At 42.1% G+C, this 20657-nt stretch overlaps 1 protein-coding gene across 1 annotated transcript; it reads right to left on the bottom strand.

The window, feature by feature from the left end:
- Positions 1-6199: 6199 nt before the first annotated feature.
- Positions 6200-19372, bottom strand: LOC122727508 (putative DBH-like monooxygenase protein 2). Its single transcript, XM_043965081.1, has 13 exons — positions 19085-19372; positions 16063-16209; positions 14166-14327; positions 13058-13141; positions 12104-12271; positions 11804-11906; positions 11417-11583; positions 10466-10557; positions 10053-10149; positions 9835-9894; positions 8521-8651; positions 6841-6955; positions 6200-6430 (listed from the first exon to the last, which is right to left on the bottom strand). Exons 1-13 carry the CDS (start codon positions 19370-19372, stop codon positions 6200-6202), a joined length of 1845 nt encoding a protein of 614 aa, XP_043821016.1.
- Between the last annotated feature and the right edge of the window lie 1285 nt (positions 19373-20657).

Below are 20657 nucleotides of genomic sequence, written 5' to 3'. Positions count from 1 at the left end.
TGTAGGACCACCATGTTCTGGAAGATGACACCTTGGAGGAGGAAGGGAGCCAGGACACCAAGCTGCTATCTCTGACTCAGGATGTCATCTATACCACCATGAACTTCTCCCAGCCCTTTCACTCTTGTGACCTCCATGACCAGGACATTACAGTAATGGAGAAGAATAGGAAGGGAAGAATGGAGAGGGAGATGTTGGGTGGAGGAGGATTAATCCACACTTCATCCAATTAGTCTATCCCAATATGCTCCACACTCTATCAGTTCCCAAATTGAGGACATCAGGGGGATCTCTATGGAGTATGGTTGAAACCCCATTTGGGGTTTTCTTGGCAGAGATACTGGAGAAGTTTGTCATTTCCTTCTACAGTTCATTTTAAGGATGAGGAGACAAACAGGGTTAAGTGACTTGCCCAGGGTCACACAGCAAGTCTGAGGACAGCTTTGAACTCAGGAAGGGGAGTCTTTCTGACTCCAGGCCCAGTACTTTATCCACTGTGCCACCTAGCTGTGCCCCCTGCTCTGATATGTGTGTATAAATGAATGCAAATGAATAGCTATGCATGTATATGCAGGAAAGTGGTATGTATATATGAATATGACTATACACATGTCTTATAGTTTTGTGTGCTTACATTTATGCTTTGGCGTGTATATGTATATGTGTATGTGAGTAAGTGGAACTCTATATGCATATTGGGGTATATATATAACTTTACATGTATAATTCTATATGATTGAGAATATAAAGTATTATATATGTGGGGAGAGTGTGAGTGAGTGAATGTGTGTATGTGTGTATGTATATATGTAGGTGTAGTTAGGTATTGCAGTGGATAGAGTGCCAGACTTGGAGTCAAGAAGACCTGAGTTCAAATTTGGCTTCAGACAGCTAGCATGCGACACTGGGCAAATTATTTAATACTAGTTGCTTCAGTTCCTCATCTGTAAAATAAGCTGGAGAAGGAAATGGCAAACCACTGCAGCGTTTTTGCAAAGAAAAACCCAAATGGGGTCATGAAGAGTCAGACATGACTGAGTGTATGTGTATGTTGGAGTAGGTATAGAGGTCTGCATATATTTGTGTGTGTATGACTAGGTACATGAATTCATTTATATGTGAAATGAAATTGTGTATAGATTTATATATATATATATCAATGAGTTTATGAGTGTGTGTATGACAGAGAGAGAGAGAGAGAGAGAGAGAGAGAGAGAGAGAGAGAGATATTGATTTCTGAAAGAAAGTTAATTTGAGCCTTCTTGATTTCCTTTACTCCTAGGATGACACTGTCTAGACCCTAGTAGCCTATTGGTTGAATGACACAGTACAGCTAGAAAGGCATAGGACCAGGGGGCAGCTAGGTGGCACAGTGTATAAAGCACTGGCCCTGGATTCAGGAGGACCTGAGTTCAAATCTGACCTCAGACACTTGATACTTACTAGCTGTGTGACTTTGGGCAAGTCACTTAACCCTCATTGCCTGAAAAAAAAAAAGAAAGAAAAGAAAGAAAGGCATAGAACCTTTGTCAAGTCTATCTTCATGCTTCGAATTATTCATCTCGATGGTCTAATGAGACCTCAAATCACCTACATTCGTGATTTGGAGATCCGTGATGTGAGACCCTCTCCTCCTTGTTCCCTAGTCATTTATGACCTTATTCCCCCAACTACTAGGCCTTCAGCTACCAATCTTTCAGTCCATTGGTCTTTTATTCCCCTTCTTTTCCAACCCTCAGCTTTCTTACCCTTGGCTCTTCTGTATCCAAACTAAAAAATTCCCATGACTGCTCTATGCCTCACAGAACTATAATACTCTCCTTCATCCTTAGTTCTATGGACCCCACAAGATCCCTTTCCTAGACCCTTAATATGGAGTAGGTATGAGGGCATATGGGATAGGAAGGTCAGGCATTGCAATGTAGGAATTCTCTCTGTCCTTAAGAAGATCAGGAAGAGATAAGGGGGCTTGGAGAAGTTGGCTTTTCTCTATCCAGTTGAATAGCTCCACTAATGTTGTTGCCATTTTCCAAACTTGCTATCAGGTACAAGGCTCAGCTGCCATCTCTGTGCCCTCCACAAAGTTTCTCATCCCAGAAGATGATACACCTTAGATCTGTCTGTCTTTCTTTCTTCCTCTGCTTATGATCATCATCTCTACAAAGGTAGGGCTGAGGGTCAGGACTGTGGCCAGGGAGGGGGCAGTTTGGGCTCTAAGCCATGTGAAGAGGCAATGGCCAAGCAAATGGTGCTATTTGGGGGCAAGGTGGGATCTCTTCTCATCTCAAAGATCTGAGAGGAGGAATGGGAAATACTTCCACATGGAAAGGGATAGGCCCTTCATTTTAATTTCTTTGTGGCTTGGGTTTGGAAAGCTGGCAAAGAGAAGAGCTGGCATAGGCCAACTAATCCCCCATAGTGAGATGATGGTTTATGCTTGTGGCAAGGTGAGTTCCCTCCCCATGGGCATAAGTGATTGCTATAGTGGTGATCCTGATTCTCCCTCTGCCCCCAGGTTATCATAGGCTGGGCTGTTGGGGGCAATGTGAGTCCAGGGACAGGGCATAGAGAAAACAGCCATGGGAGGTTGTCACTTTGGAGGGTAAGAGAATAAGAAAGCTGAGGGTTGGACGCACAGGCACTAAAAGACTAATGGGCTGACAGATTGGTAGCTAACGGCCTAATGACTGGGAAAAACAAGTTGATAAATGGCTGGAGAATAGGACACAGAGGCTTAAGAGCTGGGATGTAGAGGTATAAGATGTTGGGGTGGAGTAGAAGGTGGCATAATTGAAGCTGTCACACTGGTAGATGGAGGAATGGAGGGATTGGATACCCAAAGGATCAAGAAACCAGAAGACTAGATAACCAGTCAAACTTTAAAGTTTTGAGGGCTGCCTTAATCATGTATGCTGAATAGCTATTCCCTAGCCTGTTCCATGTGTCTGTGTGCCTATTTGGGGTTTAAAGACCTGGACAGAGGGTTTCCCAATCTTTGCCTTAGTTTACTAGATAAGATCAGAACTGAGTTATGTTTACAATGACCACCTCTAGAGGCAAAACCAAAGAATCATTTGGCATTTCTCCTCTTCTCTCTGTAACCACTGCCTTATATTAAAGATATACCAGTTCCCAGATGATGTGGGTTTCTCCCTGGGGACCCCTCTGGACCCTCAGTGGATCCAGCTGGAGGTTCACTACAGCATTTTCAATGGTGTGGTGGGTAAGAGGGTAGAGTTGGGTGAAGAGGGATACAGGGCATATAAGTGGAAGGCAAAGCCATCATCTAGGGTTTTCTGTGGATCTAGGGAAATATGGAGAAATGGATCATAACTACAGTTATAGTCATAGCCTTGACTTTAGAACTTGAAGGAACCTTTGGGGCTTTCTTGTCTTACCCTCAATTTAAAGATGAGGAAACTAAAGCTCACAGAGGAATGGCTTGCAGTTAGCAGTAGTTAAGACTCAAACTGAGCACCCCTGCCTCAAGTGCAAATGTTTTTTTTTTTTTTTTTACTCCTTCATACTTTTCCTTCTCATTCTTTAGAGGACACAGACAGCATGTAAGGTATACCTCACTTGGGAGATCTCTATTTTCACAGCTGATTATATCTGTTATTAAACACCTCAGGTTTAAGTTGAACAATACATGTGGTAGATAGTGTGAAAAGTGCCGGAATTAGAGGTTAGGATGTCTAGGTTATATGTTCAGGTTCGTGGGCAAGTCATTTCCCCTAATCTAGGTTTATATTTCCTTATCTGTAACAATGTTACAATGATGGTACTTATATCAAATGATCTCTATGACCTTTTAGACTATAAAGAAGTCAAAGATAGTGAGGATGACAATAACAATAAAAAAGGTCCTGAGTCAGGAAGACATGAGTTTAAATATGGCCTCAGACACATGCTAGCTATGATACTCTGGCTAAGTCACTTAACCTCTTATTGCCTCAGTTTCCTCAACTTTAAAAAGAAGATAATAATAGCATATACCTCACAGGGTTGTTGGGAGGATAAATGAAATACTATTTGTAAAGTACTTAACATAATGCTTGGAGAATAGTAGGTTCTTTTTTTTTTTTTTTTGGCGGGGCAATGAGGGTTAAGTGACTTGCCCAGGGTCACACAGTTAGTAAGGGTCAAGTGTCAGGTCCTCTTGAATCCAGGGTGGTGCTTTATCCACTGGCCCACCTACCTGTCCCCCAGTAGGTTCTAAATAAATGTTTATTCACCTCCCCATTCCATTAGAAGGTCATTTCAATATTAATGTGAAATGAATGAGATAAGAAGCCAAATCTGCTTTGTGGGACTCATAATGTATTTTAAAGGATAATAAACATAGTGTTTGAATTATATGATGGCTTTAGAATACCCTTGCTATTGTTCCCTAGCACTGTCATGGGTAATTGAGAGTTGAATGTATCTTTGTTTTCCATTCACATGATGATGTGAATACCCAAATGACTTCAAGCTAGGTGGCCAGACATATTCAGCACAGGTGTGAACCCAAAGTTGTTATTAAAGAGAAGTGTTCTATGGCTATTATAGTCTTGAGAATGGAACATCCTAAGAGTCAATGGGGAATAAAAGAGAGGACTGGTTACTGTACTCATCTCACTAGGAAACTAGAGACCCATCTCCTATTTCTTGCTTTCTTTTCCTTCCTAGGGTGGCCAAGCACCATGAATGAAATGTGCTTGATCTTCCTTTTCTATCACCCTGAAATAACATTTCCAGCTGCCAAGGCATGCCAGATATCATGCATGTTGTACAGGAGTTGGGTCAGGAGGCTTCAGAGTAGGTTGGGGGAAGCCTCAGATCTGTTCAGTGGGGTATGAGCGCAGGATGGAGTCATTGGGAGCGAGAGGGTGTGAAGCATGATCCATTTTGATCATCCAGTCCTTTTCTTTTATGTTCTCTGGATCTTCCTCTCTTTCCCTTGCATACGTCCTTTTCCACTTATTTTTTTTTCATTAAAGAGAGATGTATACATGATAATTTGTGGAAGGAGAGAGTGTCACCACTATGGAGATCAGGAAAGGGTTTCTATGAGAGGTGGTATATAGGCTTTGATGCTAATGAGATATCAATAAGGGCCTTTGGAATCCAACAGCACTAAGCATGGCAGGGCTTTGCAGGTTGGTTGGAAATTCTCTGGTTTCAAAGTAGCTGATGCCCTAAGGTACCTGTTTTAACAACTATTGCCATGGACCTTCAAGGCTTTTATGATCCAAGAAGGCTCAAGAGAGTGCTCCCATCTTATATATGTATATTAGATATTATATACAAACATATATACTTATACACACATATTTCCCCCCCTTTCTATCTCCCAATAAGATAATGGCTCCAAAGCTAAGGACCTCTGTTTTGTCTGCACAGATACCTGTGAATTATGCAAAGATAGTTGATGGCCTTGCCTTAAAGCATTAGTCTGAATCTGAATCTATGAGAAAGAATTAAAGACTTTATTGTGCTGTTCTTTGACCTTGACTTAATGAACTTTATGTATAAGAGGGTGTATTTTAATTTTCCTGCATTTGTGATTACTTATGAAATCTTCATTAAATTAGATGCCTTCTTAATATCCAGGGTATGTAGAATGGTGATGGGATTGAGAATACACCCTAGATATTTGTGGTGGGCTGCCTTCTCTAGACCTTGCTAAAGGACGTATGAGGCCAGAGGTTGCTTGGAATGTCCCCCTATATGTCCTTGTGACTCTGTCTTGTGTTGAAGATGACTGGTGATTGAGCTAAGAGAAGTCACTCATTCAGCAGACTATATAAAGAGAGGAGAAAGGCCCTGCCTTCCTCTTCCTCTCTTTAAGTGTTCTTCTGGCTGTACCTGGTTTAGTTCTCAATGATTTTTAACATGATTCCTAAATTAATATGCCCTTCCACTAGGAGAACAAAGATAACTTCCCCAATTCATTCTCTTATCATAAATTTATTGAAGAAATGTCCAGCTTCCAGCTAGTAAATCCCGAGGCTTTATGAGGCATATCTTCATCATTTCAGAACTTTTATTGGATAAAAGCCAAGCTCAGGTTTTGGGAGGGTTGTCACTCCTTGTCAGAATCAGGGGTGGTATGAGGGGAAAGCTTTTTGTGAGAGAAAGGTGGAGGAGGAATTGTGCAGGGTCAGTGGAGATTTTTATGTATATGGTCCTAAGCATAGGAGTCTCAGGGTGGGCCTCAGACTGCACCTTGGAGGGAAACCAGAAACCAAGACAAGACAACCTGTAGGAGCAGGAGAGCAGTTAAGGGGACTGTAGGACTGGAACCAGAGTGGATTGGAGGGGCAGCTCGGAAGCCTGCAAGGGTCTTGTCCCCTGGCTCTACCTTGCCCCCTGAGGACTCCAAGCAAGGTCCCCGGGGAGTAGGGATTATGTCTGGAATGTGACCTGTCTGATTCCTCACCAGCTCCTGGGGACAAAGAGGAAGGGAAAAGTGACCTTGAGAAAGGTGGAGGCTGGGAGAAGGAGGAGGCAGGGAGCCTTCTCTCCTCTGTCCTCACTTTCCCTTTTTCCTAAGTAGATCTCAGCAAATCAGTCATGCTCTAGCTGAGCGCATGCTCCTCATTGAAGGAACTATTCACCCTTCCCTCCCATGTCCACTAGGGAAAGCAGCAAAAAGCATCCTTGCAGTGTCCCTCTCCTTTCCTCCCTTTTGGCTCGGCTCCCTTCCCTTTCTTTAGCCCTTCCCAACCTCCTTAGCCTCCCATCTACCAAGTCCTTTTCTTCCTTTTTTTCCTTCTCACTCTCATTTTTCATCCTCATGGCTTCCCACCCTACCCCAAACCTCAGGGGAGAGAGACGTCCCACTTGGTCACTCACATCAATAGTCTTTATTACCACCACTTGGTCAGCCTCCTTGCAGGCTTTCTCAGCCTTCTTGATTTTTTCTGGGGTCCACTCAACGTTATTCATGGCCATCATGCCCTCCATGGAGCTGCAAGAAGGGAGTGGATGGGGAGGGGAGGTGAAGAATAAAAGAATGATGAAGAAAAGGGACATGAAATAAAAAAGGGAGAAAACATCAGGTGAAAGGAAAAGAAAAGGGCATTAGTCATAACCATCGCCAGAGATAGACAAGCTTGACGTCCACCTAGGGAAGAACACCTGGGGAAGCAACCATGAAGGACACAGATAGCACTTTTAATAGAGGCACACGGTTTTAAAGCTATGGAATGGTATTCTCGATGGCACATAGGTATTTCCTGGCCAATAAGTCAAGTCACATGTGTTAACATGAAGACTAAGACTGGCCAGGTAAAATAATGATTACAACTTTCAGTTGAGCTTCTGGCATTTGTTTAGGGGTAACTGATATTTTTAGCAGATGATAAGATGAAAATTGGGGAAGCTAGGTGGCACAGCGTATCCACTGTTCACTGGATCTGGAGTCAGGAAGACCCATCTTCCTGAGTTCAAATCCAGCCTCAGACACTTACTAGCTGTGTGATCCTGGGCAAGTCACTTAATTCTGTTTGCCTCAGTTTCCTCATCTGTAAAATGAGCTGGAGAAGGAAATGGTACACCACTCAAATATCTTTGCCAAGAAAATGCCAAATGGGGACATGAAGAATCAGACATGACTTAAAGGGCTGAACAACAAGTAGATAGGAATCCTCTCTTCCTAGCCCCATCACACCTCCAAACAATGAATGCTTTGGGCAATGAGCAGAATGTGTGATTTCACATGATAAGGAACTTCTAGTGTGGGGGGAACCCCTTTCACATACTCTGGAGGAGAGAGGGAGAGTAATTACTTTGCCCAGCTCTGCCTCACTTAAATCCAATTCACACACAAGTCAAGACATCACCCTTGTGATGGTATTGATCCTCTTTGAGAATGAAGGAGGACCAACAACATAACAGCCTATGAATCAGTGTGTAAGACTTAGGGAGTCACCACAGGCACAGAGAGTTTTAACAATTTGTACAGGGGTGTATAGCTAGTTAGTAAGTGTCAGAGGTAGGATTTGTACTCAGATTTTCTGTTTTCAAGGCTAAAATTCTATTCATTATGGCCATGCTGCCTCTTTTAGAGATTTATATTTGCAGAAATTATACATGCATTTATTTGTTGAGACACAATAAAAAAACTATAGGAAGTTTGATGGGGAGAAGAGAAAGATATACAAAACCAGACAGATATGGGGCTGGATATGTAGAGAACTATTTAAATATTTTGAAGAAAATAAAGATTTTAAATCAATGGTATATGAGAAGGCTGTAGACATGAATAATTCGTGTAGAAGTATATATTTGTTATGCTGCTAATGTAATAATTATGTCTCTCAGATCCAATTATTTTCATCTATTTTACCTGGCTGACAGGTGCGTACACAAAATCCTTATCTAGTGATGGAATTTCAAGATACTGGTAATAAGAGAGATAGAGAGAGCAGCTAAGAGAATATAGGCAACCCAAATAGAAGTTCTCTGGGTCTCTAGCTCTTGGAGTACTTCTCTTTTTCTTCCTCCTCATCCTCCTTTCCCAGGCATACTTACTCTGATGCTTCTTCTCCAAGTTCATGGGCCACGTGGACGATATCTGGATAGCCCATGCAGCTGGAGATGTTGTTTCGAGGATAGTAGAAGAGAAAGATGAGGCACATCTCATTAATGGTGCTGGGACCACCCTGGAGTAGGAGTGAGAAAGACAGAAAAACAGAGGACAGAGGTAGGCAGAGACAGAAACACACAAAGCAGAGCTCTGATGAAGTAAGAAGCCTCCAGGAGAACTCAATTTCTCTTTTTTTCTCTACTATAGAGCCTCCTCATCCCTCATTACTTCAACTCTAAATGTTAGCACAATGAATCCTTCTTAATGCAGTAGCCACAACTTCCAGGAGCCATGATAATAGGACCAGTGGACTGGCAAATCCAATACTCACTGTCCCCAATCTCTAATCCTAGATATATGAAGCAGCAAAGTCTCTGGGGAAAAGCATATGATGTAGTGGTCAGGATAATAGAGTTACTGGATTACATAAGGGACCTCAGAGACCTTTGAGTCCAATTTCCTTATTTTATGGAGGAGAAAACTAATGGTTGTTCTCAATGATTAGATAATTGAAGGAGTTAGAAAGCGGGATGGGGGGGGCACTCAGATTTAGTCCTATACATGAATACACACACACACATATAATGTTTACGTATATCCATATATATACACATATATCTGTATATGTCTATATACATACATTATATATATATACATATACATATTATACAGTTATTAGGGTAAGGTAACAAAGACTTTGTCCTGCAGTACTGAACTTTAGAAGGGGCTGGTAGTACTTTTAAAGGGACAATAACAACTGAGCTTAACACTTAGTTAATAAAATATTTAATTAAATGAAGAAGTTACCAAATCCTAGAATCATGGAGTTAGAACAGACTTTAGAGACCATCTGGTCCAAACCCCACATTTTATAAATGAGGAAGCAGAGGACAAGAAGGGTTAAGTGACTTGCTCAAAGTCAAACAAATGGTAAGTGTGGCGGGCCCAGAATCCAAACTCAAGTCCTCCAACTTCTGGGATCCTTTCTTTCCATTGTACCACACTATGGATGGTGGCTGCAATCCAGCTGAGCTCTTCCCCTTGTAAGCACTGCCATCCCCAATAGTGGCCTTGAGGTGTCCCAGGGTTTCAGCATCAGGATCACCATCTTTTCACCACAGGGCAATATCCTGGGATCTCCCACCCCCTCCTTTGCCTCTTAGAGATTCCCCCTTAATAGCAGTTTGTCTAACTGGCATGTTTAGTGATGCTCACCCCAGGTTCTCAGATTTCTAGTTACAGCTCTGGAAGGCACTTACAAAGGTGAGCGTGGTACGATCAAGGGTCTGGTAGTGACACTCCACCAACAATTCATCTCCCTGCTCAGAATGAAATATGATGGAAGGAAGTCAGATATGCGAAGGGATAATAAGAAATCCAAGAGCAGTCAGAGCTTGCTTAGGGTAGAATCATATATGACCCTTGGTTATAGTTCAACTACTTGGCCCCCTCCCTTTTCCATCCCCAAGGCTCCCACCATCTTGATTGGTACACGCTCCTTCAAGTCTCGAGTCTCTTGTAGGTTAAAGTCATAAGCATCATCCTTGCAAATAGTCCTGATCTGCTTTCCATTCCTATTGGGAGGGAATGTGGGAAAGGAAAGGGATGGGATAAAAACATGAGAACAACAGAGACAAGAAAGCAGGTCAGGGGAAGTATTATGGAAGTCCAGGGACACTTCCTGCCCATGAAACAAATAGTAAATAGGCTCTCCATCCCAATTCAATGTCTTCCCTTTACATTAATCCTCAATGTGCATCCCCCCCAATCTCACTAGTCTGTGCTACAGAAGCCTTCCTCTGCCTATCCCCATCCTCACAATGACATTACAGAAGAGCTTTACTGTAGTTCCAGAAAGCCTGTGTTGCCAAAACAACCTCTTCTCCTTACCTGTATTGCACAGCTTGCAGAGACCGCCCTGCTAGGTGAGTGTGCAGAAGATAACCATAAACTTGGATGTCAGGCACAGGAGTCCCATTCATCTGCGACATGGAGGGAGAAGGGAATCTGACTCCCGAAACTCAACCCCAAGTGGGACTTTTAACCTGGATCAGGCACTAACTTCTTGTGTATAATTATGAGTGAGTCATCTTATTCCTTCCAACCTCAATTTCCCCATCTATAAAATGAAAAGGTTGAACTGGATGATATATAAGGACCCTAATGACTGTAAAATTCTATGGGAATAGAACTGGACCTACGATTTCATTGATGTGCAGATTTCCTGGATGAGAAAATTCCACAAGTTAGGTCCTCAGAGTTATCTAACTTGGAAGGTTAATTCATTTGCCCAGGGTCACGCAGCTAGTGTGTGTCAGAAGCAGGACTTGAACCTATATCATTCTGGCTCTTTGCTATGTTGCCACCTTTATCAGAATTCTATGGTATAATTATAATGATTCACATTTCCACAGAACTTTAAGGCTTAAAATCACTTTCCTCAAAACGAATTTGTATTTTCATGAGCCTTGTTTTACAAATGAAGAACATGAGGCTCTATTTGGTGAAATGATTTATTTGCCTTTGATCACATAGCTCTTACCCATTTAACTTTGGTTTCTCAGTGATGCTTACCCCTTCCTAGATTTTTCCTTCCTTCCCTATGATTCCCTGCTCTTAATTTGGCTGCAGAATTCCCCACTATCCATATACCTTTTACTTACTCTCCTCTTGCTCCTCAGACATCTTCAGACACCAGATTTTCAGAATGCTTATTCTATTCAAAGTTTTTGGGTCAAAGGTGATGGTAGGGTTGTAGGGAGGGACGATTTAGAAGGCAAAGGGTAGTACTGGAGTTTCAAGGAGAGAAGAGAAAAGGTAGGGAGATGTTCCTGGCCTCACCTCCTCAAACTTCTCAGTCCTACAGAGCCCATAGGACATGAAAGACTCTGCTCCTGGTGGTATGAAGTGGATGGGGAAAGTAAAAAATCCAAGCTGGAGGACTCCCATGTCATATTTGCGCAGGATAGGGGTGAAATAAACTCGAATCCCAGAAGAGTCATACACACCTGGCCAAAGGGAAGCATACTTATTGGGAAGGGGAGGGGACAAGTTGCCAAATGGGCAGAGAAATGTTTAGTTAGGGAAAGGGAAGGTCAGGAGACATAGGAAATGGAGAAGAGCTAAAGATATCTGACAGGGACTTGCACTCCCTTACTTTCCAGGATCCCAGAAGGAATTAGCCTGCCCCCATCAGTTGCTCCTTCTACTTCACCCCTACCCTCTCACCAGGAAGATTGTGGAAATTGCTGTAGTGAACCTCTAGCCGGATCCACTGAGGGTCCAGGGGAGTGCCAATGGAAATGCCCACATCATCTGGAAACTGGTAACTCTGGTGTAGGAGGGCATAGGTATAATGGTGAGAGCTAAGTGGAGACATCTAGGTCTCTGATCCTCCCCCAAGCACTTTAGCCCCTAAGTACCCTCCTTTCCTCCCACCCTCCAATTCCTCCATCTACCCAGCCTCCTAGATAATTAAGTTACACGCCCTCCTTCAAGCCCACTATTCCCTATCCATCCCGGACTTACAGTGCCCCCAACAGCCCAGCCTACGATCACTTGGGAGCAGAGGGAGAAGGCAGGGTCAGCACCATAGCAGTCACTGATGCCTGTGGGGAGGGCACTGGCGTTGCCACAGGCATAAACCAGGATGTGGTGCACCATCGTCTCATTGTGGTAGATCAGCTTTGGCTCAAACTTGGGGCAAAGGACCAAGAGGGAGATGATAGGGAGTGTTACTTCCATCCTAGTCGGTCTATTCCTTTATTTCTTATTTATGATCCATCTTTTCAAATCCCACATCCCTCCTTCCTTCTCTGGAACTTTTAGACTAGGATTTGCAGCTTTTTCATTTACTATCATGTTTTATTTTGCATGATAATTATTTGTCTATGGGCCTTACCCCTTGAACTACTCAACAGTAATCTCTTTGAGGACAGTGATCCTATCTTATATATCTCTTAGAAAGCATTGTGTCTTCTGTAATGGATCAAGTTCTGGGATTATAGTATATCAAAATGTGTCCTGCTCTTCATTCTTTGGTGGTGATTAATCATTACATAGAATTTACTTGGCTATTATCACTTGTTAAATGGTATTTTCATAAAATGGGCCTATAAATTATAATGCATGGATCTGGAAACCTGGGCTCACTCTATATCCTTAATCTAGGCCTATTCCCTTTCCTCTCCTTATACGCCAGGTCTAGGACCTCACTTCTCCTCAATCCCTTGACTTTTCCTTCACCCCTACCTTATTGCATACTCCCAATCACTTAAGAACATCAGAATTACTTACTGGCTGGATCAATCTACCCAGCTCAACATTTAACTAGCCCTCTCAGTCATTACTAGCATCCAGCCATTGCACAATCTCCTCCTTGTGATCTGATCGCCCCGTTTTGGGGGCCTCTTTTTTCTCCATGTGTTCTCTTCTTAGTATTCCTCTCTTCCTCTACCCTCACCCTCACCGCTTCTGCTTCACCTTATAGATGTGATGCTTCTCCTTGACGATAGGCAGGGGAAGAAAGGTGCAGGCATAAGTCGTGTCATCTTCAGGGATGAGAAACTGGGTTGGAGATACACAAAGAAATTTAGTTGTTCTCTTGAGGTGGGGGCACATGTCTAAGATCTGGGAGATAAAGTGGGGGACTCAAGAGAGAATGAAAAACAGGAGATAAGCCTTTTTCTGTTAATATCATAGGTAATGACAAGAACCCAGGATTTTGAATCTAAGGGCCTGTATCTAAATATTATTTGTTCGTTCTCTGAAGAATAATTTATTCTTTCTATGAATCTGTTTCTTCATCTATAAAATGAAGACGGTCTCTAAGATCCCTTCTAGCTTCATATCCCATGGTCATAGATCTTATGGTCCTCTACAGGTAAATGGAGAAATGCAGGGTCTAAGTGAGGTTAGAAAACCAATAGACCATACCAAGCCTGAATTATAACCAAGACTTTCAACTTTTGATTAACTCCTAGGAGATTGGATGTGTCTTGGGATGTGTGTTTGGGAGTGATAGGTTAGGAGGTATAGAAGGAACTTGACTGGTCTGAAATGTGGCTTCCTTTTTGGGAAGATTCAGTTGGATTAAGAAATCCAAAAGTTAATTGAAAGTTCAGTAAAATTTTACAATTGGATAACAGGAGAGTTGAGGAGGTGTGTTTGTGAGATGAAGGGGGAATTAAAATATTCAGTGTTTATCAACTGCTTTTGCTTTCTCATTCATCAGCTGAAAAATAATTATTTTCAATTTATGCCATCTCCATTGATACTTTAATGACTATGTGTCCTAGATCTGATTCCTAGAAATCAAAGAGTTTTTGCTTAAGGAATAAATAAGAAAAAATGAGAGAGTTCTCTTACTTTCATTGTTCTCCATGTCCCTGCATCCTTTTTACTCCTCCATCTCCCATTTCTAGTCTCTTATAGTTCCCTTGTGTTTTCCCTTTCCCCATGCCTATATGTGCCTCTCATCTCCTTTCTGGGTCCAGAGGTGGTGTTGAGGAAACTTGGAAAGATTAGGGGTGGGGAACTGGAAGATCGGTAGAGGCCAGGACATAGGTATTTAAATAGAAGTGTCTCTCACATCAGTGATCTCCAAGTCATGGATGTAAGAGATCTCAGGGGCATCAAGATCATCAGGATGGACAATCTGCAGCAGGAAGATTGACTTGACAAAGGTGCGCTCCCTCTCCAGTCTCGTTGTGTCATCTAGCCCATATGCTGCCAGGACCCGGATTGTGTCACTCTGGCAAAGGGAATTGAGGATCAGTAGAGGAATAAGAGGGCCATCTCCTCAACAGCAACCATCACACACTTAGATAAACACAACTACCATATACATTTAACCTAACTTCCATCCAAGAGTGATGGGTGATGATAGCTCTGTGTGGGATTCTCCATGTAGAGGAACATAGACACAATTCCTGAAATTGATACTGTGAGCCTTCTTCAATGACTTACTTAGTGGTTGTACCCATTCTTTAGAAGACACACCCATGGGGAAAGAAGCTGGAGATATGAATTTCACTCAACATGTCCCAGATCTCTGCTTTTCCTAGAGACTTTGGAGATAGGACTTCCTTGTTAAGATTGTGTCTTCTTTCTCTCAGAATTAAGATCTTATCTGGCTCTCAGCTGAAGAATTCCTTTACACTTGATCTTCTCAGCTTTATTCTAATCTGCATCACTCTTCTGATTTTTGTTGGCTGTTTTGCTTGGATGAAAGGGCTTACTAACTATCCGTTGTGGTGAGCTGTTGTGTAAGCAGTATTTGGTGGGAGGGATTTAAAGAGGTCACTCCCTAATCCCCTTGAGAGTGCTCTTTAGTGCTTCTTTTGTCCTGAACTTTGTACCCCTAGATAAGACCTATATCTTAGGTGTGGCAATGATGAGTGATGATTGGCAATGGTGGCTCGATAAGCCTTGTACTGGAGCTTGGAGCTTGGAGCCCAGAGCCCCAGTAGCCTCAGCATCTTTGCCACTCAGAGAACTTCTTGCATTGCATTCCAATGACAGCATGCTGGAAGCCCTAGGTTGCTATAATTATGGGAGACATTATTATGTCTATTATAAGACAGTAATATGGTTTTCTCTTTAGATCATTAATTACAGGAACCATGGCTATATTCCACTTACAAAACACAGTGATGTCAGTATCAGGAACCCTAAGGTCATTGGTAGTGACAATTCGTGCATTAATCATTGGAGGCATTTTGTATGCCAGGACATATGCCTATCAGCTTCCTTCTAAAGGAACTCCTTTGGGGCCAGTGGGTCTTCTTAAGACTTCTTCACCTCCAAATACCGCGCGATTCTGTGACATTGTCCTTATGCCTGGAATTATCTCCCTCCTCATTTATGCCTCTTGGCTTCTCTGGTGTCCTTGATGGCCCAGCTAAAATTCTTCCTTCTGTAAGATGGCTTTTCTAATTACCTTGATACTGGAGCCTTCCTTCTAAGAATAACTGTAATTAACCCCGCTGAACTCTTTGTCCTGAGAGGAAGCTAGGCTGCATAGTTCAGCAGGTTATGAAAATAGGGAAATAGATTTTGGAGCTGAAAGGGAACTTAGTGGCCATATAGTATAATCTTTTCATTTTCTGGATGAGAAAATTGAGGGCTATAAGTATAAAAAGACTTGCCCAAGGTTACACAGGTACAAAGAGATAGAACTGGGATTTGAATCCAGGTCATCTGACTCCAAAATCTCTTTCCATTTTGCCATAGTGCCTCCCACATATGAGGCTCTAGCCTGTAGAAGGGCTCAAGAGAGAGTTTGATGGAAGGGTCTGATTAGAGCAATGTCAGGAGAAAAGTAGCCCTAGTAGAAATGAGAGACTGAGAATGCCTTGGATTCTGACCTGATTTGGTGGTGACTCCAGGTTTCTGAGGGGAAGGAGACTTTAGAGGAAACCTTTCGCTTAAAAATTGGGAAAATTGGTTCCCACCCACCAATACCCCCATGCCCTCTTCTCTATTACTGTGATGTCTCCATCATGTGAGTCACAGGTGCGGAAGGGCCGGGAGAAGCGCATGGTGGTATAGACAGCATCTTCTGTCAGCAATTGCAGCGATGCATCCTGGCTCCCATCTGCCTCCAGGGTGACATCATCTACCAAGTGCTGGTCCTGCCACATGTGGAAAAAAACAACAGAAAAGTGCTGTGGACAGAGGGATTGTGGCTCTGAATCAGAAGGGGAAATCCACAAGTGTAGGGCCTATGTCTCTCTTTCTTAAGTCAGCTGACAGCTGCTACATGCAAACACTTCCCAAGGAACACACACACATATCAGAGTTTCAGAATATTTGGACGTGAAGGCTGGAAAACTTATTAAAAGTCATCTGGGGATAGCTAGGTGGAACAGTGGATAAAGCACCAGCCCTGGATTCAGGAGTACCTGAGTTCAAATCTGGCCTCAGACACTTGACACTTACTAGCTGGGTGACCCTGGGAAAGCCACTTAACCCTCAATGCCCCACAAAACAAAACAAAACAAAACAAAACAAAACAAAACAAAATAAAACAGTCATCTAATTTAACCTCTTCATACTTCAGATGAGAAAACTGAGGTCTCTGACTTCATAATCACCTCTTTCTACCTGTACCAAGGTGCTTGATTGTTCCTCCTTAATGGTTGTTTCTAACACCATACTCTTAATGTGTTATGGTTAAACTAATTTTATTATTTGGTAATACTGTGTACCAAAACTTGTCTTTAATCTTAAACTAGATTATAAGCCCCTTGCGGTTAGAAATCATGCCTTATACCTATAGGTATTCTTCATTCTGACTTTAGAACCTTGATTTTAAAGAAAGTAGCCAAGGACTCAGATAATTTATTGATCTTAAGATAATTGATTTGGAGCAGCTGGGTAAAGCTGTTCACTGCATCACAAGACTTCAAAGATCATATATTCCCACACTCTCATTTTATAGATGAGGTAACTGAGGCCCAGAATGATTAGGTGGTTTGCCCAAGACCATTCAGATAATAAGTGATAGAGCTGGAAGTGATCTTAATATTTGACTCCAATACTCCCATTTTACAGATCAGGAAACTAAGCCCTAGATTGGTGAAGTGACTTGTAGGTCCCTTTAAAATACACGCACACACATATTTCCCAATTATGTGTAAAAACAATTTGAAACATTCATTTAAAAAAAATGAGTTCCAGGGCAGGTAGGTGGTACAGTGGATGCTTACTAGTTGTGTGACCCTGGGCAAGTCACTTAACCCTCATTGCCCCACAAAAAAAAAATAGTGAAAAAAAATTGAGCTCCAAATTCTTTCCTCCCCCCTTCCCTCCTCCTTGAGATGGTAAGCAATCTAATAAAGGTTATACATATGCAATCATGTAAAAATATATTTCTATATTAGTCATGTAAAAGAAAACGTAGACATAAAAATAAATTGAAAAATAGTATGTTTTGATCTGTATTCAGTTTCCATCACTTCTTTTCTCTTGAGGTAGATAGCATTTTTTCATTTTGAGTCCTTTGGAATTGTCTTGGATCCTTCTATGGCTGAAAATAGGTAAGTCATTTACAGCTGATCATAGTAAAATACTGCTGTTATGCTGTACAGTGTTCTGGTTCTGCTCACTTCACTGTAGATGTTCCCTTTTAATAAATTAATGCAAAAGACACACCCTTTGTCAGACCATATATAACAAATTTGAGTGTCCGAAATTATGGCTTCTCTACTTATAGCTAACATGACAGCTAGGTGGTTCCATTGTGCATAGAATGCCAGCCCTGAAATCAGGAAGACTCTTCTTGAGTTCAAATCTGGCTTCAGACACTTATTAGCTGTATGACTCTGGGCAAAGTCACTCAAGAAGAAAATGGCAAACCACTCCAGTATCTTTGCAAAGATAACCCCAAATGGGGTCATGAAGAGTGGGACAAGACTGAAATGACTGAAAAACAAGAACAACTTATAGCTAATAAAGAGCCTCACATTTAATAAATAGTCAATGAACATTCAATCAGTATTTGTTGAATGTTTACTTTTCATCTAGATATATATCTATCTTCTCTGCTCCTTGAGGTAAAAGGTAATGATGCCCTTGTGTTCTTTCTTCCTCACAAAAGTATACTGAGAATACTAGGGAAATGACACTCAAATATTACGGTTTGGATTTGGATGGAACTGATGTGATATCATAGAGTTCAATCCCCTGATTTTAAACAGGAATAAATTGAGGCCCATGGAGGTAAATTAGCTTGCCCAGGGTTAATGAGGTAGCAAAGGGTAGAGATGGAATTTGAACACAAATCATGTGACTGTAATAAGTATTCTTCCATTGTCTCCCTCTGTCCCCAAGCAAACAAAGATCACAGAATATTAGAATTAGAAGAACTAGAAGAATTTCAAGTTTATTTTCTAGGTGAAGAAAAAGAGGGATTAAGTGATTTATCTTATGTCTTTTGACTTCTAGTGCAATGCACTTCCTACTATGTTGCGTTCAGTTATAAACAGAAAGACATGAGTTTGACTGCCACTGAGTAGTTTCTGGTTCCCAGTGGGGCAAATGGTCACTTTAACTCTCTGAATCTGTTTTCTCACCAGCCAAATGAAGAGATTTTTACTAAATGAAATCTGAAATGTCTTCTATTTTGAATGTTCTATGATCTTCTGTGTATATTTCTTTACATACACAGGAATGTACCAGAGTAGGTACAGCTGGAAATGCTAGGTCTGGAAGCTAGGACCTTCAGGGAAGCTCCTATGAGAGCTGATAAGCTCAAGGATATAAGGTAAAATCCACATATAGCATTTGGTATATAGTAGGTGCTTAATAAATGTTTATTGACTGACTGAATGATTACACCTTTGCCATTTCCCAATGTGGATATAACACTGGCAGCCTGATATTAATGGAATGTGCCCAGCTATTTTTAAGGTCTCTCTTTTATCTTGCGCCAGGCTTCGAGCCAACCCCTCCCCAGAAAAGTCACCCTCATCTCTAAGGGAGAAGAGAATCTACACCTAGACTCACCGAGAAGTAGACAGTCCCATTGGGCAGGACACCTCCAACCACTAGATCAGCTCCCACATTGGTGTAGCGATTAGTGATACCAAGGCCCACCCAACCAGCTGTCCGGACCTGCAGGTCAAAGGTGATGATCTCGGTTTCAATATCAAAGTCCCAGCGTAGATACATGACATTGGATGGGTCAAGGAATCTTGAGTAGCGAAGGGGAGATTTGGGGCCATGAGGAATTCCTGTGGCAGGAGCAGCCAGGGGTAAGAGGAGGAGTAGCCTGGCAAGGAGGTCACAAGTCATGTCTCTTGGGGCCTGTGGCATCTCTTTTGAAGATAGGCAGCCCCTGCCTGGGTATGTCTGTCTTATATGTGTCTGATGATACTTAGGCACTATGCCACAGGGGAGGAACAGGATGTAGTCCTGGGATCTGATTATCCTGTGGGCGCAGGAAGGTGCCACTTACATAATCCTGAGGTGAGAAATAGTTCCCAGATTGGGGTCTAAATACAAGTAGTCAGATAGGGTCTGGACTCTAGAAGAGTCAAGGAGTCATGGGGGTGGTGTTGCTAGAACATTCACAAAACACCCCCTTTTTAGGTCTCAGGGCCCCTCCTCATGCCACCCCATTCAGACCCCAGTATCCTAGCTATGGGATTTTGCTAAAAAAAAAAAAAAGTGAAGTTTGGGCAAATCAGAATCATCTTTGCAGTATATATGTGTGCTCATGATACAGCAACAGCAGTATCCATGGAATCTGTTTCCCCCCAAGGGAAGGACAATGCTTCTATTGTATAGGGAGAAGAAGGTAGAGGAAGAAGGTGCAGATTCACAAAGATGACTCAGGAGTTGAGTTTTAAAGTGCAGCATAAACTCTAAAAGGGGAAGGAGGACAGACTGCGATTGTCATCTCCCATAGGATCCTTACCTACTAATCCCTGGGCTATGACTTAAGGCATAATCAGCTTTCAAGAGAGGACAGCTGTGCTGGCATTCAGTTCATTGGTGTGTATGGGGGTGGGGGGACAGGGGCAGGATGAATTTATGATTGGGGAGTGGGAAGCACAGCAAACCCCAGCACCTTCCCCTAGCTCCCACACTTCTCTCTCCCCTCCCTCCTAACCCTTGGTAAACCCGTCCCCCAACTAAGAGAGCTGGCCATTACATACCTATCAGAAGTTTTGACTATTTAATCTATTCTTTCATGGGATCATAGATGTAGAGTTGGAAGGAACCTTAGTCTTCCTCATTTTACAGATGTGATTTACCCAAGTGATGTACTCATGTGGCAGGACTATGATTTGAACCCAGATCCCTAGACCCCTATCCAATGGTCTTTCAAAGTGCATTCACATAGAAGTTATTTAAAATATTTTTTCAAGTTCATTGTTTTGTGAGAAATGAAAGAAGCAAGCATTGATTTTATATTTTATATTTGATTCCTTTCTGTAACTGAATCTATTTTATAACTTCATTTTACAATCATTCCAGCCTCTTCTTGGTCTCTGAGTGAAGAAGCTCATGAATTCCAAAGTTCAGTCTTTCTCTCAGAGTTAAAAGCCAAAAGTTTACCTTCACTATAGATCAC

This window comes from Dromiciops gliroides, chromosome 5, assembly GCF_019393635.1.
Source record: "Dromiciops gliroides isolate mDroGli1 chromosome 5, mDroGli1.pri, whole genome shotgun sequence".
NCBI lineage: Eukaryota > Metazoa > Chordata > Mammalia > Microbiotheria > Microbiotheriidae > Dromiciops > Dromiciops gliroides.
This window is presented reverse-complemented; position numbering and strand designations above follow the sequence as displayed.

What these genes read in the sequence shown, in the direction of transcription:
- LOC122727508 (XM_043965081.1), bottom strand. Translation starts at nt 19,372, where the DNA reads ATGACTTGTGACCTCCTTGCCAGGCTACTCCTCCTCTTACCCCTGGCT. An exon ending in ATGACTTGGAGATCACTGAT is followed by an intron (nt 13,142 to 14,165) that starts GTGAGAGACACT and finishes TCTCCAACCCAG; the next exon opens with TTTCTCATCCCTGAAGATGA. An exon ending in AGAAGCATCACATCTATAAG is followed by an intron (nt 12,272 to 13,057) that starts GTGAAGCAGAAG and finishes CTTTGCCCCAAG; the next exon opens with TTTGAGCCAAAGCTGATCTA.